This window comes from Heterocephalus glaber, unplaced genomic scaffold, assembly GCF_053883595.1.
Source record: "Heterocephalus glaber isolate CG9 unplaced genomic scaffold, H.glaber_assembly_v1.0 deba00001479, whole genome shotgun sequence".
NCBI lineage: Eukaryota > Metazoa > Chordata > Mammalia > Rodentia > Bathyergidae > Heterocephalus > Heterocephalus glaber.
In genome coordinates, this window is record NW_028258316.1 from 21,939,845 (window position 1) to 21,963,587 (window position 23,743).

The 23,743-nt window shown below is 40.7% G+C and overlaps 1 protein-coding gene across 6 annotated transcripts in view; it reads right to left on the bottom strand.

Moving 5' to 3' along the window:
• Positions 1-23,743, bottom strand: part of Snx30 (sorting nexin family member 30) — a 115,688-nt gene that overhangs the window by 45,585 nt on the left and 46,360 nt on the right. For 5 of the 6 annotated variants that reach the window (XR_015439878.1, XM_087183346.1, XM_087183345.1 and 2 more), the window contains exons 2-3: positions 18,945-19,136; positions 6,462-6,572 (exon numbers count right to left, since the gene is read on the bottom strand). Coding sequence is in view for 5 of the 6 variants with exons in the window: in XM_087183346.1 (XP_087039472.1) it covers positions 6,462-6,572; positions 18,945-19,136 (303 nt within the window). In the remaining variant the exon portion in view is untranslated. The remainder of the gene's footprint in view (positions 1-6,461; positions 6,573-18,944; positions 19,137-23,743) is intronic. The other variant, XM_087183347.1, reaches the window with a different exon arrangement.

Below are 23,743 nucleotides of genomic sequence, written 5' to 3' on the forward strand. Positions count from 1 at the left end.
CATATTAATTCCATTCCCTTCTTTCCTTTCCCCTACCCTTTCCACTTCCCCTTCCCCTGTGCCCCTTTTCTTCTATTTCACATTATCTATTATACCTTTTAGTCCTTATTTACACTTTCAGTTTCTCACACCAGAGAAACTATTCGGTATTTACACGTGTCCTACTTATTTGACTTAAGAGTATCACCTCAATGTGCATCCATTTACCAATAAATGTCTCTAATTTCTCATTTTTGATGGCTGAGTAGTACTCCATTTTATTTAAAAAACACATTTTCTTGATCAGTCTCCAGTTGATGGGCATTTGGGCTGTTTCCAAGATTTAGCTATTACAAACTGTGCTGCTATGAACATGGGTGCACATATATCACTGTGGTATGATTCTTTTAATTCTTTGGGGAAGATCCCCAGCAGGGGAATAGCTGGGTCAAATGGGACTTCCAGTCTTGGTTCTTTGAGGTATCTCCATACTGATTTCCACAGTGCTTGCACCAGTCTACACTCCCACCAGAAGTAGAGCAGGGTTCCTCTTTCCCCACAGCCCCGCCAGCACTTGTTATTGGTTGATTTCATGATAGCAGCCATTCTTTCTGGAGTGAGGTGGAATCTCAGTGTTGTCTTCATTTGCATCTCTCGAATGACCAGTGATGTTGAACATTTTTTCATATGTTTATTTGCTATTTTTACTTCTTTGTCTGAGAAATGTCTATTCATTTCAGATGCCCATTTTTGGACTGGGTCTTTAAATTTGGGAGGTCTGATTTTTTAAAAGTTCTGTATAGATTCGAGATGGCAGACCTTTGTCTCAGGGACAGCTGGTGAAAATTATTTCCCACATTGTGGGTTGTCTCTTCACACTGTTGGTGGTTTCTCTTGCTGTGAAGAAGCCTTTTAATAAGAAGAGATCCCACTTGTTGATTGTTTGTGCTAGTTCATGAGCAACTGAGGTTTGTTCATAAAATCTTTTCCTACACCAATGTCTTCAAGAGTTCTTCCTAACCTCTCTTCCAGCCGGTTTAGTGTTTCCGTCTTAATATTTACATATTTAATCCATTTTGATTTTTCTTTAGTGCATGGTGAGAGATATAGGTCTAGTTTTAGTCTTTGGCAAGTTGAAACCCAATTTCTCCAGCACTATTTAATAAAGAGACTATCTTTCCTCCAGCAAGGGTGTTTGGCTCCTTTGTCAAAGATGAGGTGGCTGAGTGTGTCTGGAGTTGTTTCTGCATCTTCTAATCTGTTCCACTGCTCCTCAGGTCTGTTTCTTTGCCAGTACCATGCTGTTTTTATCACAGTAGCTTTACAGTATAGTTTCAAGATGGGGGTTGTAATACCCCCTGCCATGTCTCAGTTACCTAGAATTGCTTTTGCTACTCTGGGTCTCTTCTTGTTCCAAATGAATTTTTGGATTGTTTTCTCAAGGTCCATGAAGTATGCTGCTGGGATTTCAATTGGGATTGCATTGAATCTATACAGCAGTTTTGGAAGTATGGCCATTTTCACTATATTGATCCTTCCTACCCAGGAACAGGGGATGTCTTTCCATTTTCTGATATTCCCTTCAATCTCTTTTTTCAGAGTGCCATAGTTTTCAGAGAAGAGGTCTTTGATTGCTTTTGTTAGGTTGACTCCTAGGTATTTCAATTTTTTGGATGCTATTGTGAAAGGAATTGTTTGCCCTATTTCTCTCTCAGTGAGTCTGTTGTTCATGTAGAGGAAAGCTATTGATTTTCGTGTGTTGACCTTGTAACCAGCTACTTTATTGAATTTGATTATTAAGTCTAGAAGATTTTTGGTGGAGTTCTTGGGGTCTTCTATGTAGAGTATCATGCAAATAATGACAATCTGACTTCTTCATTTCCTATCTTTATTACTTTTATTTCTTTCTCTTATCTAATTGTCGTGGCTGTTTCCAAAATTATATTGAACAGGAGTGGTGATAGTGGACATCCTTGTCTTGTTCCTGATTTTAGTGTGAAGGATTTCAGTTTTCGACCATTTAGTATGATACTGGCTGTTGGTTTTTCATAGGTGGCTTTTATCAGATTGAGGTAGAGACCATCTATTCTGATTTTCTGGTAGGATTTTTATCATAAATGTGCACTGGATTTTGTCAAATGCTTTTTCTGCATTTATGGAGATAATCATATGGTTTTTGTCCTTGGCTCTATTGATATAGTGTATTACATTGATTGATTTGCATATATTGAACCATCCCTGCATCCCTGGGATGAATCCCACTTGGTCAGGGTGTATGATCCTCTTGATGATCTTCTGTATTCTATTTGCCAGTATCTTAGGATTTTTGCATCTATGTTCATTAGTGAGATTGGCCTATACTTCTCTTTTTCAGTTGGGTCTTTCTCTGCTTTGGGGATCAAGGTGATGCTTGCTTCCAGGAATGAATTTGGGAGTATTGCTTCCCTTTCAATTTCACTGAAGAGTTTAAACAGTAGTGGCAGTAGTTCCTCTCTAAATGTCTTGTAGAATTCAGCGGTGAAGCCATCAGGACCCAGGCTTTTTTTTGGTTGGTAAGTTTTTAATTACATTTTCAATTTCATTGATTGATATTGGGTTGTTTAGAATTTTTAGTTCTTCATTCAACTTTGGTAATTCATACGTGTCTAGGAATCTGTCCATTTCTTCTGTGTTTTCCATCTTATTGGCATATAGGTTCTCGAAGTAGGAACTGATGATCATCTGGATTTCTGCTGGGTCTGTTGTAATTTCACCCTTTTCATTCCTAATTGCACGGATTTGGGCCTTTTCTTTCCTTTTTCTGATAAGATTGGCTAAGGGTTTGTCAATTTTGTTTATTCTTTCAAAGAACCAACTCTTGGCTTCATTGATTGTTTGTATTGTTTTCTTAGTCTCCATTGCATTGATTTCTGCCCTATACAGCCACTTTAGAAAACAGTCTGACAGCTCCTCAAAAGGCTAGACCATTTATGTATGATTCAGCAATTATACTCCTAGGCACACACTCAAGAAAAATGAAAACTCATGGCCACAGAAAATGCTGTATATGAATCATCACATTAGTACTACTTATTATTGCTGCTTCCAAAAAGGAAAAAAAACAACTGAAATGTCCATCTAGGATGAACGGATAGCCAAAATGTGGTATATCTATAGAATGGAATATTATTTGACAATAAAAAGAAATAAAAGTACCAGGCTGAGGATTTAGCTCAGTGGTTCCTCCACCTGCCTCACCAGCGCAAGGTCCCAAGTTCCATCCCCAGTACCAAAAAAAAAAAAAAAAAGAAATAAAGTACTAATAAATGCTACAACATGAACGAACTTGGAAAACATTGGTCTAAGTGAATGAATCCAGCCACAAAAGGTCACATAGTAGTGTATCTTTCACTGACAGAAAATGCCCAGAAATCTAGAGACAAGAAGTAGGTAAATGTACCAGGTAAATGTGAAGACAGAGGGTTTGGATATGACAGCTAAGGGATTCAGTTTCTTTGTGATGAACAAACTCTAAAATTGATTTGCTGATGGTTGTATAACTCTGATATCCTAGAAGCCTGAATTATATCTCAATAAAGCTGTTTTAAAAATAAAAAGAGAGAAAGAAAATCTAAACAATAATTTTGTTGCACATTTACTAGGTCTCTATCTGACAGTAAGTTCTGCAGGGCAAGGGACCCTTTATCTTATAACCTTTACCTCACTCTCTGATCCTCTCTCCAAGGTCACCTAACAGGACTAGTAAAAAGATGAACATATAGTTAATATTTAATAACAGGTGGATATGTCCTAGCAAAATGATTGTAAAATGACATTTTGGTGGGAAAAACATTTCTGGTTTGATTTCTGTATTTAAAATCAAATCTCTCTCCACTTCAGATACACGTCAAGAATTTATGAAGAAACGTAAGTCTCCACCTATTCTTTTTTTCTGAGCGGGGAGTTAGACAGGGTCTCACTATGTAATATGGGCTGGCCTTCAACTCATTATGCAGCCCTGGCTGGCCTCAAACTCACAATGATCCTCCTGCCTCAGCCTCCTGAGTTCTGGAGTTACAGGCATGCACTATCAAGCCCAATTTCCACCTACATTTAAAGTTCCTTCCTACTCACTAGTTCTATCCAGACCATAAGAAACCATACTTAAAGATGCTTGGATCCAAACAACAACAAAAAAAGATGCCTGGATCCATCTGGGCATCGTGGAGACTTCACTCTGTCAGTTCAGCTTTCTGGATCTATGGATGAGGGCCACTATGTTTCACCAGCAGATGGCACTTTCTACCCTTTGATAGCCAAGCACCAAGCCTCAAATGCTGCCAGGAGAGGGGGTGCATGTGAGCTACCCTACAGAGCATCCTTCTCCCAGAGTGTAGTGTGGACAGGGAGCCGCCCAGAGAAACTGTGAAACTCAACAAGCACGACCTTGAGTCAGGTGATCCAGGTTAACAACCACATTGATGCATGCATACGATAAGAATGACACTTTTACCTCTGTGGTTTTCCCCTCTAAGACACATCACTCCACTCTAACCACAAGTAAAATATCAAACAAATTTCAGTTGAGAGACAGCCTATTGCTCTCAACTGTCAAAGTTATCAAAAAAGGCAAGGGCTGGGGATTTAGCTCAGTGGCGCTGTGCCTGACTGGCAAGCACAAGGTCCTGAGTTCAATCCCCAGTATGGGAAACCCCCCCCACAAAAAAACCAAGGCAAGCCTGAGAAACTGTCACAACCAAATGGCACCTGAGGAGCTATGACTACAAAATATAATTCGGTCTGGATGGGATACTGGGATAGAAAAATGACATGAAGTAAAACTATGGAACTCTGAACCAAGTACTTTTCGTTAATTATGTTTATTTAACATTTATGATGATGATGATTGGTTCATTGTGACAAATGTGACATACTGATGTAAAATGTTAATAAGCAGAACTAGGTGTGGAATATACAGGAACCCTCTCTACTGTCTTCACAGTGATTCTGTAATTATAAAGCTGTTCTGAAATAAATTGTGTACTTTAAAAAATTACTCACTAGGGCCGGGGATTTAGCTCAGTGGTTCCAGTGCCTGCCTCGAAAGCTCAAGGTTCTGAGTTCGATCCCCAGTACAAAAAAAAAAAAAAAAAAATTACTCACTAGCTGCCAATGTTGCCAAATTAAGATTCTGTTTTAAGGAATAGTTTCAACTGTTTAAAAGTGATTGTTACCTTTCAAACATGTTTGGAAGTGATTAGAGATTAGGAAAGGAAAACCACAGGCTAAGGGAACAGAAGGGTATGTGACGAGAGAAAAGCGATGAAACCCTGGGAAAGACTCGAGGCCCAGGAGTCCCGCTCTTTTTTTTTTTTTTGGTACCAGGGATCAAACTCGGGACCTTGCACTTTCAAGGCAGGTGGCAGAACCACTGAGCTAAATCCCCAGCCCGGATTTGCTCTTTTTCACCTTGAAAACCAAGAAGCTGTCTGTGTGTTCTCAACATATACAGCCTCTTCCAACCATCCAGGAAAGAATGCTGGAGGCTACAGTGGCAACAGAAAGGCTGGTAGTGCTAAGAAATTATTCACAAAAGGTTTTTGTTGAGCAATAAAATCAGCCTCTCTGAAAAGTTTTATGACTCAAACTACCTGAAAGCACACCAAACCCAAAGAAATATGTGGGGTCTAAAACAGCTTATTTCTACTTTCAAAAAAACATAGTGAGAAGTGTATTTAATATATTATGCATGTTAACTTATCACTTTTGTTTTCTTTTGTTTTGCTCTGGTTCTGTAAAAAAATATGCAGATGTTAAGTAGTAGGTAAATATTATGCTGCTTCAAGAAATACACTTAGGGATTTTCCTTTTTTTTTTAGTACCGGAAATCGAACTCAGGGCCTTGTGGTTGTCAGGCAGGTGCTGTGCCACTGAGCTACATCTCCAGCCCAGGGATTTTCTTGTTTGTTTTTTTAAATAAAAAACTGTGGTTGGACGAATGATATGTGCTAGATTCCTCCTCATGAGTTGCTCCTATCCAAAGACAGCCCAGCCAGCCACAGTCTGAGTCATCATTCCCCACCTGGTGGCAGCCACCCAACCCTCAGGAACAGCTTACCAAGGGGGAAACAAAGCCTCAGTAAGGCTCATACTTCCAGGGTTCCATCTTTAAACAGACAGCAAGAGGAAATTAGGATTCCTTATTCCTCAAAAAACTGTCAAAAAGCTCTCAGAAAAGCTGATTTATGGTTCAGCAAAAACCTTGTTCACAAACTGTCAAAAATCCACCACATGGCACCCCACATCTGGCACACTGTATAGCAAATCAGAAGCCAAAAGGTGAAATAAACTACCCAGTACGTTTTACATGCATCTGAGAGGTGGATCTGGTATAAAATGCATGGGGTGTGTACTGGTCATTGACAGGGCAAGAGCTGAGTGAGCAGCTACAGGAAAGACAATGAAGGAAAAGTGAGAAATGAGCTGTGGTGATTACTACCTACGGGAATGAGATGGGTAGGCTGCGATTCTTCCAGTTTGCTCCTCAACCAGTCAAAATCCTGGTATCTTCGACGAACAGAATATTCTGGCAAGTCAAATTCCGCCCGAGTACTCTGCAAATAACAGGATGGAAGAAAATAAACATGATGAATAGTACTGTATCTTGGCGAAAGGGAAGGAAAGGCAATCCTTTCAAATAACCAAACTGGGCAAGAAACACTTTCCTTCCACCAAACACACCAGCCAAATGTTGGAGTTTATCAATCAGGAATAGTTAGTCTGGGCCTCAGGGCCTAGTCAAAAATTCAAGGAGCTAGAATAAAAATGTCAGGTTTTTGGTTTGTTCCCCCCCCCCACCCCCCCCCACCCCGCCCTGCCCCTCAGGAAATAAAACTCACCTGTCTCTCTGAATTGTTTAGAACACTGATTCATTTCCTCCAACTTTAACTGGGGGAATTTCTTTTTGCAGAGTAATTTCACTTAGGATATTACTACTAAATCCAACCCTGTGAAAAGAAATTAAGTCTCTACTTTCTGCTAAATGTGCTGACAAGCTTTGCTGAAAGCAAAAGGAAAATAATAAAAAGGTAACAGAGCCCTGCTCAGTTAGAAGGCAGATTAGATGAAAACAGAAAAGGTTCTGCTTACTCTGCCATCTTCTACAAGAAGGCCAGAACCATAACCTTGAAAGTGTACTGCATTTGACATGCATAAGAAAATATCTATAAGGAAATAACAAGATTCCACTGTATAGCAGAAAAATATTAATAATCTTATCCTCTTTCCTGAAGTTTTAAAGTTTTCTATGATGTGATTAATAATAAAAAACAGTGTTAATAAATTAAGTTGATTCATATTAAAAGGTTTTGACTCCTCAGTTACAATCATGTCTCCAATAAGCTATGTTCCCCTAGAAAAGTACCAACAGTTACTGATCTTAGGATTTAAAGTACAAGATAAAAATGGCTCAAGCTACATTTTATAAATGTATTTTTTCAAGCCAAAAGTCTCTTTTAACCAAGAAATGAAGAAAATCTTAAAAACACATAAGGAAGAGTCATCCATCAAAGAAGAAGCTGTGGACAGCTTTGGCACTGAAAACTGATTTCATCTGCCCCCAAATCTGTGCTCATGGCCTGAGCTAAACTGCCAAGGTAAAGGACCCCGTCTTGAAATGACCCCCAAGTAGCTCTTTCTGTATGGCTTCCCCTTTTCAAAGTCCCAGGCACCAGCAAAAACCCATGAAACAAAACCTTCCCCTAAGTTTGAGGGTGAAAGGAGTGGGAAGATGTGAGGAAACTCATTTAACTTAGCTATCTGTAAATTAGTAGGAGATGCCCAAAGGAATGGGAATGGTACTATGGGAAGTTGGGGAGAGGCAGTGCTTGAAACCAAAAAACTCACTCTCTGTTGATGAACTCTGAGGCACAGCGTGACAGAAATGTTGAGGACAGACTGCCTAGCTCCTCCCTGGCAGAGTCCCCAGCAGATCCCTGTGAGGACAGTAAGCCTCTCTGAGCCTCTTTCCTCAGCAGTAAGAAGAGAGTCAACAGGGACATTTTCGGTCCCCCATAGACCCTACCAGGCTCCATCAGAGGAGGGGGATGATTCCAGGCCCCTGAAAGGCAGAATTTGAAAGGTGATCGAGGACATCAACTCACTTCCGCTGTTAACAGGGCTGATGGAGGGCTTTCTAAATGTTACTCAACAATCAACTCATTGATTGTTTTCATTATGTTTTTCAACTTCATTTCATAAATTATAGCTATGTAAAGTTTCTACTCTTAAATTTGAAATAAATATTTGGTGTGGCATTATGGGGTCGGGGATTTAGCTCAGTGGTTTCGCCGCCTGCTGCGCAAACGCAAGGACCCGAGTTCGATCCCTGATACCAAAAAAAAAAAAATGGCATTATAAAATACAAGTTTAGTTTTGCTGTAACAAATCTGGGGAACTGGTTCTTTTCTTTTCCTTCTATATATTCAAGCTATCTGGACTTCTTTTAAAATTTCAAGAAAAATAAGGAAGTGAAAACTAAAGGATCAGTCATAATCCATCTAAACAAAAAAGTTAACATTAAGGTTTATATTTTTCCATATTTTTATGCATATTCTCTCAATTTTCTATCACTTTAATACTTCTTGGGCATCTTTTGTTTTGGGGTTTTTTTTGAGACAGGGTCTCACTGTAGTTCAGGGTGGCTTTAAACTCATTATGTAGCCTAGGCAGGCCTTGAACTCTCAGTGATCCTCATGTCTCAACCTCCTGAGTACTGAGATTATAGGTTTGTGTGTGTGTGTGTGTGTGCGCGCGCGCACGCGCCTATATTATAGGCACATATATAGTATCCTAATGAATGGCCATACTGCAGTTAAACCAAATCTTCATTTAAGTTTTTAATTTCCTCAGTCAATAAATAATGTTACAACAGACACTATTAATCCCTATCTGATAATCCCTTTAAAATGAGTCCCTAATGATAGAATTGCTGGATGAAAGCATACATATATTTTTAACTGACACACTGCTTTCAAAAATATACCAGTTTATGTTCTCATTACATGGATCTAGTTATCTTTGACAGACACATAAATGCAAAGTAATACATTCTTCTTTTACTTATAAATTTAAAACATTCTTTCAAATGTGTGTCAAGTATACACTTTTCTTTTGTTTTCATTTGTATAAGCTCTTTACTGCAATTTGCCTATTATAATTCCCAAATGGATTTTATATAAAATTTTAAAATTAAATAGATTTCATCCATTTTTCCCATTAGATACTTTTAGTATTATCAACAAGAAGGCCTCCCGTTACAAGTTTATCAACATACTTTCCTGTATCCTCTCCTTTATTTATGTTTTTTGGGTTGGTTTTTTTCGGTTACCAGAGATCGAACTTGGGACCTTGCACTTGCGAAGCAGCCACCAGAACCACTGAGCTAAATCCCCGGCCGTATGGTTTTCTTTTATATTTATGTCTGTAAGCACTGTTAACTCTACTTCTAGGAATATACCATTGAGAAAATAATTTTTTCTAGAGTGGCAAGTAAGCAGGATATCGTGGCTGCACCTGCAGTCCCAGCCACTTGGGAGGCTGACGAGGGAGGATCATTTGATCCTGGGACTTCAAGGCCAGCCTGAATATCCCAGCCATGACAAGTGTTGTTTTAAAAAATATTGCCAGGGATGCCTAGTGATAACCAAAGAGGTATTCGTACAGAATGATGGTGCTAAACTCCTACCATAGTAAAAATAAATATTCTTTACTATGACTCTTATGCTGTTACCTATTCTCAGAGTGCTTATCATAATAAAAGTAACAAATACATTTTCATCATGATCTGCACTGCAATATTTAAAAAGCAACCTAAATGTCCAATGATAAAAAAGAAAATTATGATATATTCCATGATTATTAATAATTATGTTTGTAAGACATTTGTAATGACAAAAATGCTTCAATATAGTTTAAGGGGAAAACAGGACGCCAAATTATTTGTACATACTGTATAATTTCATTTGTACTAAAATCTAAATATAAAAGATTATAGGAGCCAGGATAGTAGTACATGCCTGCAATCCCAGCTATTTGGGAGGCTGAGGTACAAGAATTGCATGTTCAAGGACAGCCTGGCAACTTAGCAAAACCCTATCTCAAAATTTTAAAAGGGCTGGGAGTGTAGCTTAGTGGCAGGGTATCCCTGGGTTCAATCCCAGTACCAGCATACAAACACACACACACACACACACACACAAACACACACATGCACATTAGAAGAATAATTCAGAACTGATAATGAGAACTGTCCTCTTTATATTCATCCTTGTTTCCAAATCTTATATGATCCTCATGTAATATTTTTATAGTCATATATAAAATGCTCAAGTTTTAATTCACAGCAAAAACTTACTTGTGCTTTGGAAAGCATAAGCAAAAATCATGAGAAAAAGAAGGATGTTCACACTCTCTCACCCAATATTTGCTTTACTTACACAAAATATAATCAAACAACATAAATTAGAAGTAGGTAAGAAAATAAAGAAAAAACAAGAGCAGAAAGAAAAAGTAGAGTCAGGAATGAAGCTAGGAAACACATTTGCAACACCACTCTACACACTTGCTAAAACTGGCTCACAGATATCCCTGTGAATTACTGGAGAAACCCAGTTATAAGACTAATAGTATTCACAAAATATACAAATCAATAAAACTCCAAATACAAGTTTGTAGTAAGTCTTTCCCGTGTAAAATTCAAGATCTGAGGAAAACAAATGTATATTTATGCCTTATTTTCTAATATCAGTGGTTAACAAACCAATAAAGAAAAATGCAGAACCACAATCTCATAATCAGGGATAACCATTACAGCATTTCAGTCCTTGTCATTCCATCTGTGTGTCTACAACCTAGATCACAAGGTCCTGGTTACACATCTAACATCAAATCTAACAACAGGTAACTGCACACAGTCATAGTAAGGAATACTTATTTTTACTTCACTAGAAGCCCACCTCGTCAGTGTATATGAACACCTCTTTGGTCATCTCTACGCATCCCTGATGATTTGGGGGGAGGGCTTCCAACACTTTGGAAAACCTGTCTCAAATCCACGCTCTAATCAATCACTCAGCATGGTACCCCACCCCCTGGGCCTCACCCTATCAAAAAGGCCTCTCCTTCCGCCCCAGAAGCAGATGTGCCCAACAACTGTGGCCCAGAGCCATTCCAAAGAATGTCCATTTAATCCAAAATTCGGTCTTCATCACAAGGACCATCTCCCTAGGCTACAGCTAGAGCCTCAGACATCTAAGTGATACCTGTCCCCCAGCATCAAAACCTCTTCTGTTACCAAATGATAGCCAGCTGATCCCATTCTGCTTCCAAACCTCACCACCTAAGAGACCCCCTGAGAATGATGCCTAGCAAGGTGTCTGGACATTCATCCTCACGCTCTTCTGGGCTTCCTTTCCTTGGAGAAAAGCTCTCCACCAGCTCTCTGAAGCACCCAGTCCACAGGTGATGCAGTCCAATGGAAACCAGGCTCTCCCTGTGCATACAGTCTCCCTGCCATCTGTCCCTCTGTGGACTGCGCACTGTCTCTACTCCACAATCCTCACCCCACCCCCCCAAGACGAGAAGTGGCTGCAGACATCTCCCTCATTCCACACTGCTCCTCAACACTCCCCCTCCACAGCTCTGTGAAAACCTGAGGCTCATGCTGTATACTTCCTCTAGCCCACCTCTCGGCACTCAGGAGGCTAAGGCAGAAAGATCGCAAGTCTGAGGCCATCTTGAGCTACACAGCAAGACCCTTCCCCACCAAAACAAAACAAAATACACCACACAAAAGCCTCCTCAAGTCCACATTCTCCTCTAGCTACTGACACCCTGTCATTTCTTCTGATGCCCTGAACACTGGAGCACCTAGCTGTCCAGCTTCCTTTCCAAAGCTCTCCTGCCCTCGAGAGCCAGGTGGTTCGCCATACACCTGCCTCTCTGTCCACTCCACTGCATCTCCAGACTGTCATCAGGTGGAAATTCACGCATCTCCCTCTCTAAACAGGGCCCCCACCATTTCCACCTTCCGCTTCTCAAAATCCCTGTTCAGTCTTTTGGGACTTAAAAAATTCTCAGCATTCTGGTCTACTTACTTCTTTCCTTCCTTCCTTATTCAGCATCAATTCCATGGCCTATCACTTCAATCCACAATACCTCATGCTCACTCCCATTGTCCATTCACTCAGCTCAGGCAAAAGCCACCACCCTTCTTTGTTTTAGCAGGCCTGGTCATGTGAGCACACTGCTGGAGGAAAGCAAATTAGGCAAACACGGAGTGACACAATAAATTCTACAACTGCACCCTCAACACTGTCAAGCAGTCTTTCAATACTCCCTTTGCCAATTCTCTCCCTCATTCTCCACATCAGTTATTTAAAAGCCTGTAAAAATTTTGAAGACTTCTAAACCCCACTTCAAAATTCCTCCTCACTCTCAGTGGAAGATCTCATCATTTATTCATAGAGAAAACTGCCACAATAAGCAAAGAATCCCTCAACTTCCTGCCACAGAAGCAGCTTCCATTCTTTTCCTGGAACAAAGGAAAAAGTGCTTCCCCTCCCCCACCGGGAGCCAATCGCTCCACCTGTGAGCAACACACTATCTCTTTCCACCTTCACAGGGGCTTTCGCCTGCCTCTCCAGTCTTCAATCCACTGTCTACTTCTCTACCAACACTGTCCAGTTGGCACTCAGGTCTCCTTCATCCATTAAAAATAACACACAAAGCCAGGTGTGGTGGTGCACACCTGTAATCCCAGCACTCAGAAGGCTGAGGCAGGAGCACTGAGAGTCTGAGTCCAGCCTGGGCTATACAGCAAGACCTTGCCTCAAAAAGCAAAAACGAAAACAAAATAAAACAAAACAAAATACATACACACACAACACAAGCCTCACCCTCCCTCAAGTCCACACCCTCCTCCAATTACTGCTCTTGCTCTACATTTTATTCTTGTTTTTGTTGCCAAATTATAACATTCACATCTTCTCTCCCTTACCTCTCATTCATCCTAATCCCCTGCCAACTGGGTTCTGCACCACCATAGTAACAAAATTGCTCTCACCACAGTCATCTGCAACCTCGTCATTAAATCTAATGTCCACTTTGTGGTCCTTATATATAATCTGAACTCTGAGTGGCATTTAGAGTCTCCTGACCACTGAGGCCTCTGCATAGAGGAACTGGCTGAAGCGGAGGAGGTGGTGATGACTTCTGGGTGATGTCATCACCCACCTAAAGGAGCTGATGATGTCATTTTCCAATTTCAGGTCTGCTTCTGGATCCACAGTTTTAGTAGCCACTGAGAGCCAACGCCCTTGGGAAGACATGGCTTTTGGAAGTAAGGCACAATTCTTAAAGGCATTGCTGGAATCTGAGAGCCAGAGACTCAAGCCTCACCACATAGTAGCTGCATGTCTGAGCAATTTTTTCTTTTTTTGGGGGGGGCTACTGGGGATCGAACTCAGGACCTTGCACTTGGGAGGCAGGTAGTGGAACCACTGAGCTAAATCCCTGGCCCATAAGCAATTTTCTTAATGTCTCTATCTCTCAGTTTCTTCATCTGTAAAGACCAGTCTCAGTATCTACTTCGTTAAGTGTGAAAATTAATAACATACTTAGAGCGCTTAGCACAAATCATGCCATATCTACACAACAGAACATTACTGCAGCCTTATGAGTGATGCGTGAAGGTGTATTTTAATAGTACTAGTACAGAGAAATATTTGCAATGTATGAAGTAAGCTGTGTACATACAAAACACTCATTTTTGTAAAAGAATAGAGAAAAATGGCTCAGAAAGATATCAATGATTATTATTTCTTTTCTTTTCTTTTTGATTTTTTTGAGACAGGGTCTCACTGTATAGTTCAGACTGGTCCTGAACTCATGTAAATCCCAGGCTGGCCTCGAATTCTAGGTGTTTCTCTTGCCTCAGCCTCCTGAGTGCTGAGATTACAGAAGTGTGCCACATACCCGGCTTGGTCATTAAATCTTACATCTACCCACTTCTATCCAAGCTTTCAGCCTTAGGCTCATTTAGACTCAGGCAAACAGCTCCATACTCTGTCCAGCTTTGGTGATCAGGAAACTGAATTAGGATCAAGAAGCTGCAGCCTCAAAGGCATAAAACGAACATTTGTAAACTTCATTCTCTGACCAGGTTACCTTTGCCTGGAACAAAGGTGTACGCAGCCAGGCCAGGATCAGTGTGGAATCCTGTGTCCCTCCTTGCCTGCCCTGTCTCTCGCCCCCACACTCCTACGTATCCTTTAACAGAGCTTTCAGAAAGAAGGCTCTTAGTACACAACCAAGACGTCAAACCTGGTTCACTTATAGAAACAGTAAAAGTGGACAACCCAGGGTGGAATCAGAAGTGGAAGACAAAGAGGGTAAGAAGTAAAAATTCCACAACAAGTCTTAAGGCACTGGCATCACAGACAAGTAAAAATATGGGACTAGAACTTGAGAAAGGTCACTCTCAGTTTCTCACTTACAGGACATCCAATAATCCCTAAAGAAGGGACAGAAATAGGACAGAGAGGGAAAAAGAAGGGAAGGAAAGAATAAAAAGATGCCTACGACACTGGTGACTGTGTGGGCACGTCGGCCTCTGAGTCAGCTAAGAGAAGTTAAGATTGGCTTTGGGGGTCAGGGTGGGGTAAACTGCAGGGCGCGGGAAGCAAGTGTCGGTGGGGGTGGGAAAATGTTACATTCAGCCAGTACAGCTGGCTATACTACCGGGGGAGTCACCTTGTCACCTGGCTGTTTATAGCACCAATTCAAGAAAAACAGGTTTTGCATTTCACTGACCACAGCGTAAAAAATAAATAAAAGGAAATAATTCCTGGAATTACATACTTCACACTGAACCTCTGAGAAAAGAGTATCCACACAAGCACCTGCCAAAGGTGCTAACAGAGAAAGACACCAGGCATAGATAAATCTTTGTGTATGAACCAGGAGCAGTAACTTCAAAACACTTGCTTAAGTGCAAATAAGAGAAAAGAACTGTGAAACCACTGCATAAACAATTAGAGACTTGGGCTGGAGATTTAGCTCAGTGGTTTCACCACCTGCTGCAGAAGCGCAAGGACCTGAGTTTGATCCCTGGTAACAAAAAAAAAAAGAATAAGCTAATATAGTCATGTATGAACAGAGGTCTTCAAAACTACTGTCAAATGGAAGGGAAAGAGCATTTAATATACATGGAAATCTAACTCTTCCTGTGTGTGTATATATGTAAATGAAAAGAAAAAGGATTGGTCGAGCACGCACCAAGTTTCAGAAATGGCTGCTTTTGTTAAGAAGAACGTCTAAATAGGACCAGGGAAGACGCACAGTTTTCTACTCTGTACTTGGTCTGTTGCATTGTTTCTTTTACTTTTTTTAGGACAGTGTATTTGCATTACTCATATGATTTTTAAAATATAATATCTTCAACCAATAAAAGACAAAGAAACAACATTTCAGTATATTTCATTCTGTTTCTCTTTCCAAAGAATTTAAACAGGGGCCGGGGATTTAGCTCAGTGGTTTCACCGCCTGTTGTGCAAGCGCAAGGACCCAAGTTCGATCCCCAGTACCAAAAAAAAAAAGAATTTAAACAGGTACAAAATCTACTAAGTTTTCATAATAAAAAAAGTTTTGATTTTTTTTTTTAAGTCAAGTGTGGTGGTACTTGCCTGTAATTCCAGTGTGTGAGAAGCTGAGGCAGAGGGATCTCTTTGAGTTCCAGGCTAGCACACAATGAGTTCAAGGCCAGCCTGAACTATATAATGAGAACCTGTCTCAAAAACAAACAAAGCAGAGCCTGGGATTTAGCTCAGCAGCACAGCACCTGCCTGGCAAGCACAAGGTCCTGAGTTAAATCCCTGACACTGGGGGAAAAAAAAAAAAAAAACAGGGCCTGGGGATTTAGCTCAGTGGTTCCGGCACCTGCCTCACAAGTGCAAGGTCCCAAGTTCGATCCCCAGTACCAAAAACAAAAAACAAAAAAAAACAAAAACAGGAAAAATGATAAATATATGAAATCTTTCTGCAATGAAAAAGAGAAAAGGCACAGTAAAAGAAGAGAGACATCCTCATCTAAGCTCCTCTTAACACCATCTATGGGCTGGGGATTTGGCTCAGTGGTTCCGCCGCCTGCCTTCCAAGCACAAGGTCCTGAGTTCGATTCCCAGTACCAAAAAAAAGAACCAAAAAACCAATGTCCATAAAGACGCTTCCATCTATTAAAACTTCTGAAACTATCTGTAAATGCTGCTTCATTATGTGGATTGTGGTAAGGGAAATACAAGAAATAGGACACTAAAACACTTTTTAAAAAACCTAAAGTGCAAGGACCCGAGTTCTATCCCCGGTACCAAAAAATAAAAATAAAAATAAATTAAAAATCTAAAATACAAAGCAACAATGTGAATTTTCTCCTTAATAATATAATGTAGTTCACTGGTCATTCGAGAGATGCAGGTGTAAACAACACTGAGATTCCACCTCACCCCACAAAGAATGGCTGCTATCAAGAAATTAACCAATAACAAATGCTGGCGGGGATGTGAAGAGAAAGGAACCCTTCTCCATTGTTGGTGGGAGTGCAGACTGGTGCAACCACTGTGGAAATCAGTGTGGAGATACCTCAAAGAACTAGGACTAGAGGTCCCATTTGACCCAGCTATTCCCCTGCTGGGTATCTTCCCAAAAGAATTAAAAGAATCGTACCACAGTGATACATGTGCACCTATGTTTATAGCAGCACAGTTTGTAACAGCTAAAGCTTGGAAACAGCCCAAGTGCCCATCAACTGGAAACTGGATAAAGAAGATGTGTTTTTTTTTATAAAATGGAGTACTACTCAGCCATAAAGAATGAGAAACTAGAGTCATTTATAGCTAAAGGGATGCATATTGAGGCCATCCTCTTAAGTGAAATAAATAGGACACACATGTGTAAATACCTAATACTTTCTCTAGTGTGAGAAACTGAAAGTGTAAATAAGGATGAAAATGATTAAAATGAATAATTGATAATTTGAAATGGGAAAAGGTCCAAAGGTGTAGGGGTGGCAGGAGGGGAAGGGGAAAGGGAAGAAGGGAAAGGAAAAATTATGAGAAAGAAAAAAAAATGGAAACAAAATCTACGTAAATAGGTAAGGGTGGTGGGGGTGAAGGGCGCACAGGTAATGGGGGACAAAATAAGAACTAAGATACATCATGTTCAGGTACAAACACCCAATGATAAATGTAAATGCATTGTATGCCTAAAATGTACCAATTTATAAATAAATAAATAAATAAATATAATAATATAATGTAGATCAGAGATTTACAACTAGGGAACAACTCTGCTCCACAGAGACTACCTGCCAATGTCTGGAGCTGTTAAACTGTGTGTGTGTGTGTGTGTGTGCGCGCGCACACACACACATGCACTGCTAGCATCCAGTGGCTCAAGGATGCAGCTACAATGGGACAGCCCTCACAACAGAGTAGGATTCTCTCCAGAATGTCAGTACATGCTAAAGACAAGCCTAAAATTTTACAGTTACTGCAAATATTCAAAAACTAATTTTCAAAGGTAACAACACAAGGCAGACAGTATAGTTCAATGGTAGAGCACTGGGCTCAATCCACAGCACTGCAGAAAAAAGAAAAAAATTAAAGTTACTCTGGGCTGGGGATTTAGCTCAGTGGTTTCACCACCTGCTGCACAAGTGGAAGGATCCGAGTTCGATCCCCGGCACACACACACACACAAAAATTGAAGTTACTCTTTTATAAATGCAATTATGTAAAGATTAGGGTTTTAAAATAAAAATACAGTCTTTATAGTATTAGAAATCCAGGGCCTGGAATTTAGCTCAGTGGTGTCGCCATCTGCCTCGAAAGCACAAGGACCCGAGTTTGATCCCCAGTGCCAAAAAAAAAAAAAAAATCCAAGTTGGAATCTTGGTTACCAATTCTGTAACCTTGAACAAATTACTCAAGCTTTCTGATTCAGATTCCTCATCTGCAAAATTATAAAATTATAACTGCAAAATTGCAGACCTTTTAGGAATGCTGTGAAAATTAATGAAATCATAGAACCCCAATCACTACCTTCCTAACATACAGCAGAAAGCCAATAAATATCATTTCTAGTCCTCTTACCCCTTTGTCCTCCCACCATCAGCCCTAATTAGGCCAAATTATAACCAGGGTCTCATCAGACATTGAGCTTGCTATGACTCATAAATTTCAAGAGCAATGTGATATGAACATGCTAAAAGTATTGTGACAGAAAATAAGTGAAAGTATGGGTAGTAAATGTTTTAATTAAAATTCTTCAGTAATTTGTCTCTCATTGTTAAGATTTATCTTTTAAGGGGGCTGGGGATTTAGCTCAGTGGTTCCAGCGCCTGCCTCACAAGTACAAGGCAAGGATCCGAGTTCGATCCCCGGTACCAAAAAAAGAAAAAAAAAAAAAAAAAAAAGATTTATCTTTTAAAACAACTTATTACACATAATCCTCTTAATTCTCTCTGGGCGTGGTGGCACACACTATAATCCTAGCTCTTGGGAGGCTGAGACAGGAGGATCGCTGCATGAGTCCCAGGCCGGCTTGGGCTACATAATGAGTTCAAGGCCAGCCTAAACTACACAGTGAGACCTTGTCTCAAAAAACCAAAATAGGGCCAGGGATTTAGCTCAGTGGTGCCACCACCTGCCCCGCCAGTGCAAGGACCCAAGTTCAATCCCCCGTACCAAAAAAAACCCCAAAATAATAATAATAATTTTAATGGGTCCACTCTCTAAAAACAACACTCGTAATCATAATAAGGGTGACTGGAGTTGTAAAAAGGGAGTCTGAAAGCAAAGCAGAAGTCGTGGAGGTAGGACCCCAATTTTGCAGGACCACTTAACTCGGCATTATAAAACAAAGGAACCTACTTTGGTGGTGATCCTATACGTGATGTAGGTCTCCATTGTACAGACGTGCTTCTTTGGGTCATCAACCGTGACAAAGAGATCTCTGGTCTCACCATCAATCTCATCGTCAAGCTGAAGTCTATTCAAAAGGGAAGATGAAGAGGCTGGACTCGAAGTGCCTGCTGGAGTACCACCGTTGGGTAAAATGAGATCCTAAAGGAAGAAAAAAGTTACCTTACAAATTAAATGAAAACACACAATGGAGAACTTCAGCAAAAGTAGCTGGTTTAGCCAAACCAGAAAACACCTCTAAAACATGAAAGTATTTTCAAAATATCTGAGCCTCTCCTCACTCAATGTTCCTTGTGCAAACAGATCTTTTATGAGAGAAACAAATGATGGCAGCATTCTAAGGCCAAGTTCATCCAGTTCATCTTCCAGCAACACTGGCTGCAGTGCATAGACCACAATTAGACTGTGACAAAAAAAGAACTGTACAATAGACCAAATACTACTCTCTTTTCCCCTTTCTAAGGACCACCATGTGGGCCAACGTAAACATTAAGAGGCCTGAGCCCTAATTAAGTGCTGGACATTTAACAACTCAATCATCATCACAAAGAGACAACTAAAAATGATGTGCCTCATTAAAGAAGTTCACCCTGCCTCTCAGGAAGTGTGTTTGCCTGAAATATAAATAAAAAATATGTTCGAATCCTGAACTAGCCTCTGTACACAACAATTTGTAGGAAAGACAGTGGATTGAGGACCATGTTAAATAATACTTTGGGGATACAATTAGCAAAACTAAAACTGGTTTCACACTATGTGAAACTAAAGAGAACCAAAACCCAGCTTCTTCAATAAACACAGTCCAAGGGGGCTAAACAGAGACATGGAAGAAGCACCTGTAGGTGTGTGGAGAACTGACTGTACCTATAGGTAAAACTTAAGGGAACTATCACCAATTACAATAAAACAAAATGTAAAAAGTAAAAGATGTAAGAGGATTCAAGGAAATTTGAATATTAATCAGCATTTTGATACTATGAAATCATTAAGTGTGATAATGAAAGCATTATAATTTTACAAAGACTTCTTTTAGAAATATGTAATAAAATATTTATGGATGCTGGTTTACCCATGTGCATGCGCATGTGTGTGCCCGTGTGTGGGTGTGTGTTTGGTGTAATTATCCGCTGTCTCGCCAGGTTCTGCAGTGATTAAGCCAACTTCCCTAAACCTTGCCTGGGGACCTCCCAGGAACAGCCTACAAAGGTCTGAAATGTGTGGCCAGACAGAATGGAGGGAAGAGTCAGTCACATCTTGTCACACACTCCAGATTCTTCATGGGCCCACACAACCAGGGAGAGCACTCAAACCCCTCATCCTAGGGGGCCCCTGGAATTGAACTGGAGCACACAGAAACAGCCAAGGAGCAGCAATATCATCCTCGGATCCCAGGGCACATCTCACTCTGACGTCACTGTACTCCATCACAGCCTCTTGAGAAGCAGGACAGGTATCACCTCCACCAATGAGGAAGCAGACTCAAAAAGATCAAACTCCCAGGCGTGGTGGTGCACACCAGTAATCCCAGCACTCAGGAGGCTGAGGCAGGAGTATCACTGAGTTCCAGGCCAGCCTGGGATACATAGTGAGTTCAAGGCCAGCTGAACTACATAGGAAGACTCTGTCTCAAAAAACCAAAATGACTAAATCACTTGGCCAGAAGTGTAGCTGTGAGTATTTGCTGTGCCAAAGGCTGATCAGGTTTCTGGTTCTTGGTGAGCATTTTGCACAAAGCCAAATCCCCTTCATGAGGTTTTACATCCCTTACCACTGCTCTTCATCTGCATGCTCTAGTCACAAATCCTTCTGGGTAAACACAAAGCTTTGGTTTTGATACACAGTAAATACCTTCATGGGGGAATTGGAACATATACATATCAGAAGATCCTTTTTACTCCCCTTCCCCTCCTCCTCCTCCTGTGAAACTTCTGTTTTTAAAGCCAAACGAGAAGAAACAACATTTTTCCTTAAGGTTTTAATACAAGTTTATCCCCAAATGACTCTTCAAGACATGGTCGCTGTGAAAAATAAAAGCAAAGGGGAAAGGTGAACGTCTCAGGGAGCTGGCAAGGGGTTAGGTGACTTGAGTGACCCAGGTTTCTCCACCCAATAGAGGCCTCCAGTGGCTGGGTCTGCGGCACTTAGAGGGCAGGTACTATTAGGTGGCAGCATTCAGGACAAACATGAATTCTAGAAACCAAGGAGTGAGGGGATCCCTGAGCTCAAAGCCAAGGCCTCCTGCCTTACTTTGGCTACCCTATCGTCAGTTCTCCATACCACAGCTAGAATGCTCTTTCTAAAATGTAAATAAAAACATATCTGGCTCCTCTCAAAACTCCCAGACATCCCAAAACATTCAGAAGAAAAGTCCAAACTCCCTCTCACACCCCACAAGGGCTGCCAGGACTGGCACTTGCCTTTCTCTCCCAGTTCATCCTACTCAAGATACAATGATTCCATTGGTCTGGTTCATTCTGACCTCAGGGGCTTTATACTTGCTGCTTGCTCTACCTGGAACATGCCTCTCCCCCAGGGGCCCAGGTAACTAGGTTCTTTTCAAATGGCTTTCTGCTCAAACAACACCTAATTAGGGCTTTCAGACCATAAAATCTAAAAGTATTCCTGCACCCCTTCAGCATTTTCTAGCTCCTTCGCTGGATTTATTTTCTTCACAAGACTTCTCACTATTTGAAAATTTAGTATGTATTTATTGACTGTCTGACTCCCCACTAATCCATAAATTCCATAAAATCAGAGACATGGCACATAGTAGATATTCAAAAGTATTTGAATGAATGAATGAATGAATGAATGAGCAAATCTTAAGAAATGACTCAACTCAATCCCTTATCAATAAAAGGTACTCAATAAATGTCTGTGAAATACCAACATAACTAAGGCTAACCTGAGACACACTGCCTGGTTCTTAACCCCAGCTCCACTATTTAACTAACAGTGTGAGTTGAGCAAGAGTCTTACCTCTCTGTGCCCCAATTTCCTCACTTATAAACTGGTATAATGTCATCGAGTTACTGGAAGAGTATACATAAGCAGCTGAAACACAGGTAGGTGCTGTATCACTGTTCACACGCATTGTAAAAAATGAAGTTGGTTCATCTGTTAAATATTTTTGCATATGCTTATAAACTATAGGGCTGGGTTCACAGTAGACAATAAATGCTGCTGAAAACAAAAACTGCATTAGAGTCATAGTTGCTGTCTTCATGTCCGGTTAATGATTTTATTGTAGCACTATCTAGAATAGGCCTTGTGAAAAGACAGAACTTACATGGTCAATAAATAAATGAAGGTATCTATCGCTGCAAAATGTTCATTCTCAGTTATAAGAGCACTCCTTACCCTGGCCCCCTTTTTTTGCCCTAGGTTGCTTTAAAATACTAATTCAAAGAATTTTAGTTTTAAGATCCATTATTGGGCCTGAGATTTAGCTCAGTGGTTTCGCCGCCTGCTATGCAAGCGCAAGGACCTGAGTTCGATACCCAGTACTAAAAAAAAAAAAAAAAAGATCCATTATTGTGCTCAGCCAGCCACAAGACAGAGTATTAACATAAATCACTGGCAAAATTCTCTATTACATTAAGCACTGGCTTATGAAAACAGAGTGGTATATAGTAGGAGCCAGTAGGGAAGTAGTAACAGCAAGTCACACTAAACTAATGGAATTTCCCTCGCTGAGACTGTTGGAGGAATACAGGTCCCACAGTGACCTCGTTTCGGCAGAGCCTGGCAAAGCCCCTCAAGGTGTCCTCACAGTAAGGGCAGAAGCACAGCTCTCCTGATTCAAAGCCTGTGCCTCACTTGCTGTAACTCACCTCCCCCGTGCCAGGCACCCAGCAGGTACCTAACTGCGTCCTACAGAATACTCCTGAGGGAAGATCTTGCTGTAAAGTTGAATTTAAACCCGCACTGGAGAAAAATCTCAAAGGGAAAAAAATCTCAAAAATATTCTGTTCAGAGATGTTTATAAGAGAACAAAGAACACAATGAAACCTGGAAAAATCCCAAAGGCTCAATAGCCAGGAAATGATTGTGTTTACATTAATAAGACAAAATGTCATGCACTCATTACAAATTACAAATTGAGACTTTTATATAAATTCAGTGAAATGACCACCAGCCTTGGCTTTCTCCCTTTTCCACCCTTGCTAATGAAATAATCCAACAATGTAAGCCAAAAAAGCAACGAGGAAAGGAAAAAAAAGAACAACAAGTAAAACAGTGACAGGAGCCATATCAACAGTAGTAATTAGAAAGGGTATCAAGATACCAAATTTGCTAAGATTTTCTACTGGATATTGTGGGGGCACTGGCCCAAGGTGCGTATGAGATGGACATGCAGAGCTGAGGGACTTTCAGGCCCACACACCTAAAACCTCTAAGAATGCATGGTTAGAGATTAAAAGATACCCCACAGGACCACAAGTCTAAGATCAAAACACACTGCCTTAAATAATGAATGCTGTAGCCCTTTCCTCTTCATACTCCAATTTTTCCCCTAGATTGGCCCTAAGGTCAATCCTGTAACAGACCACCCTGACCTTCCCCTGTCCTTCCTGATTCTATCAATAAAAAGCCACAGAAGCTTCAGTTCAGGGCTGTCTTTATGAGACTCTCTCACACTGATGGGTCTCGGTTAAGGGCAGTCCCTCTAGGCCTTCTTGGAGTTTGAATTGGACATCGACTCTGAGTAATCGCTCATCCTTTGCACTGTGCCATGGTGGTGCACT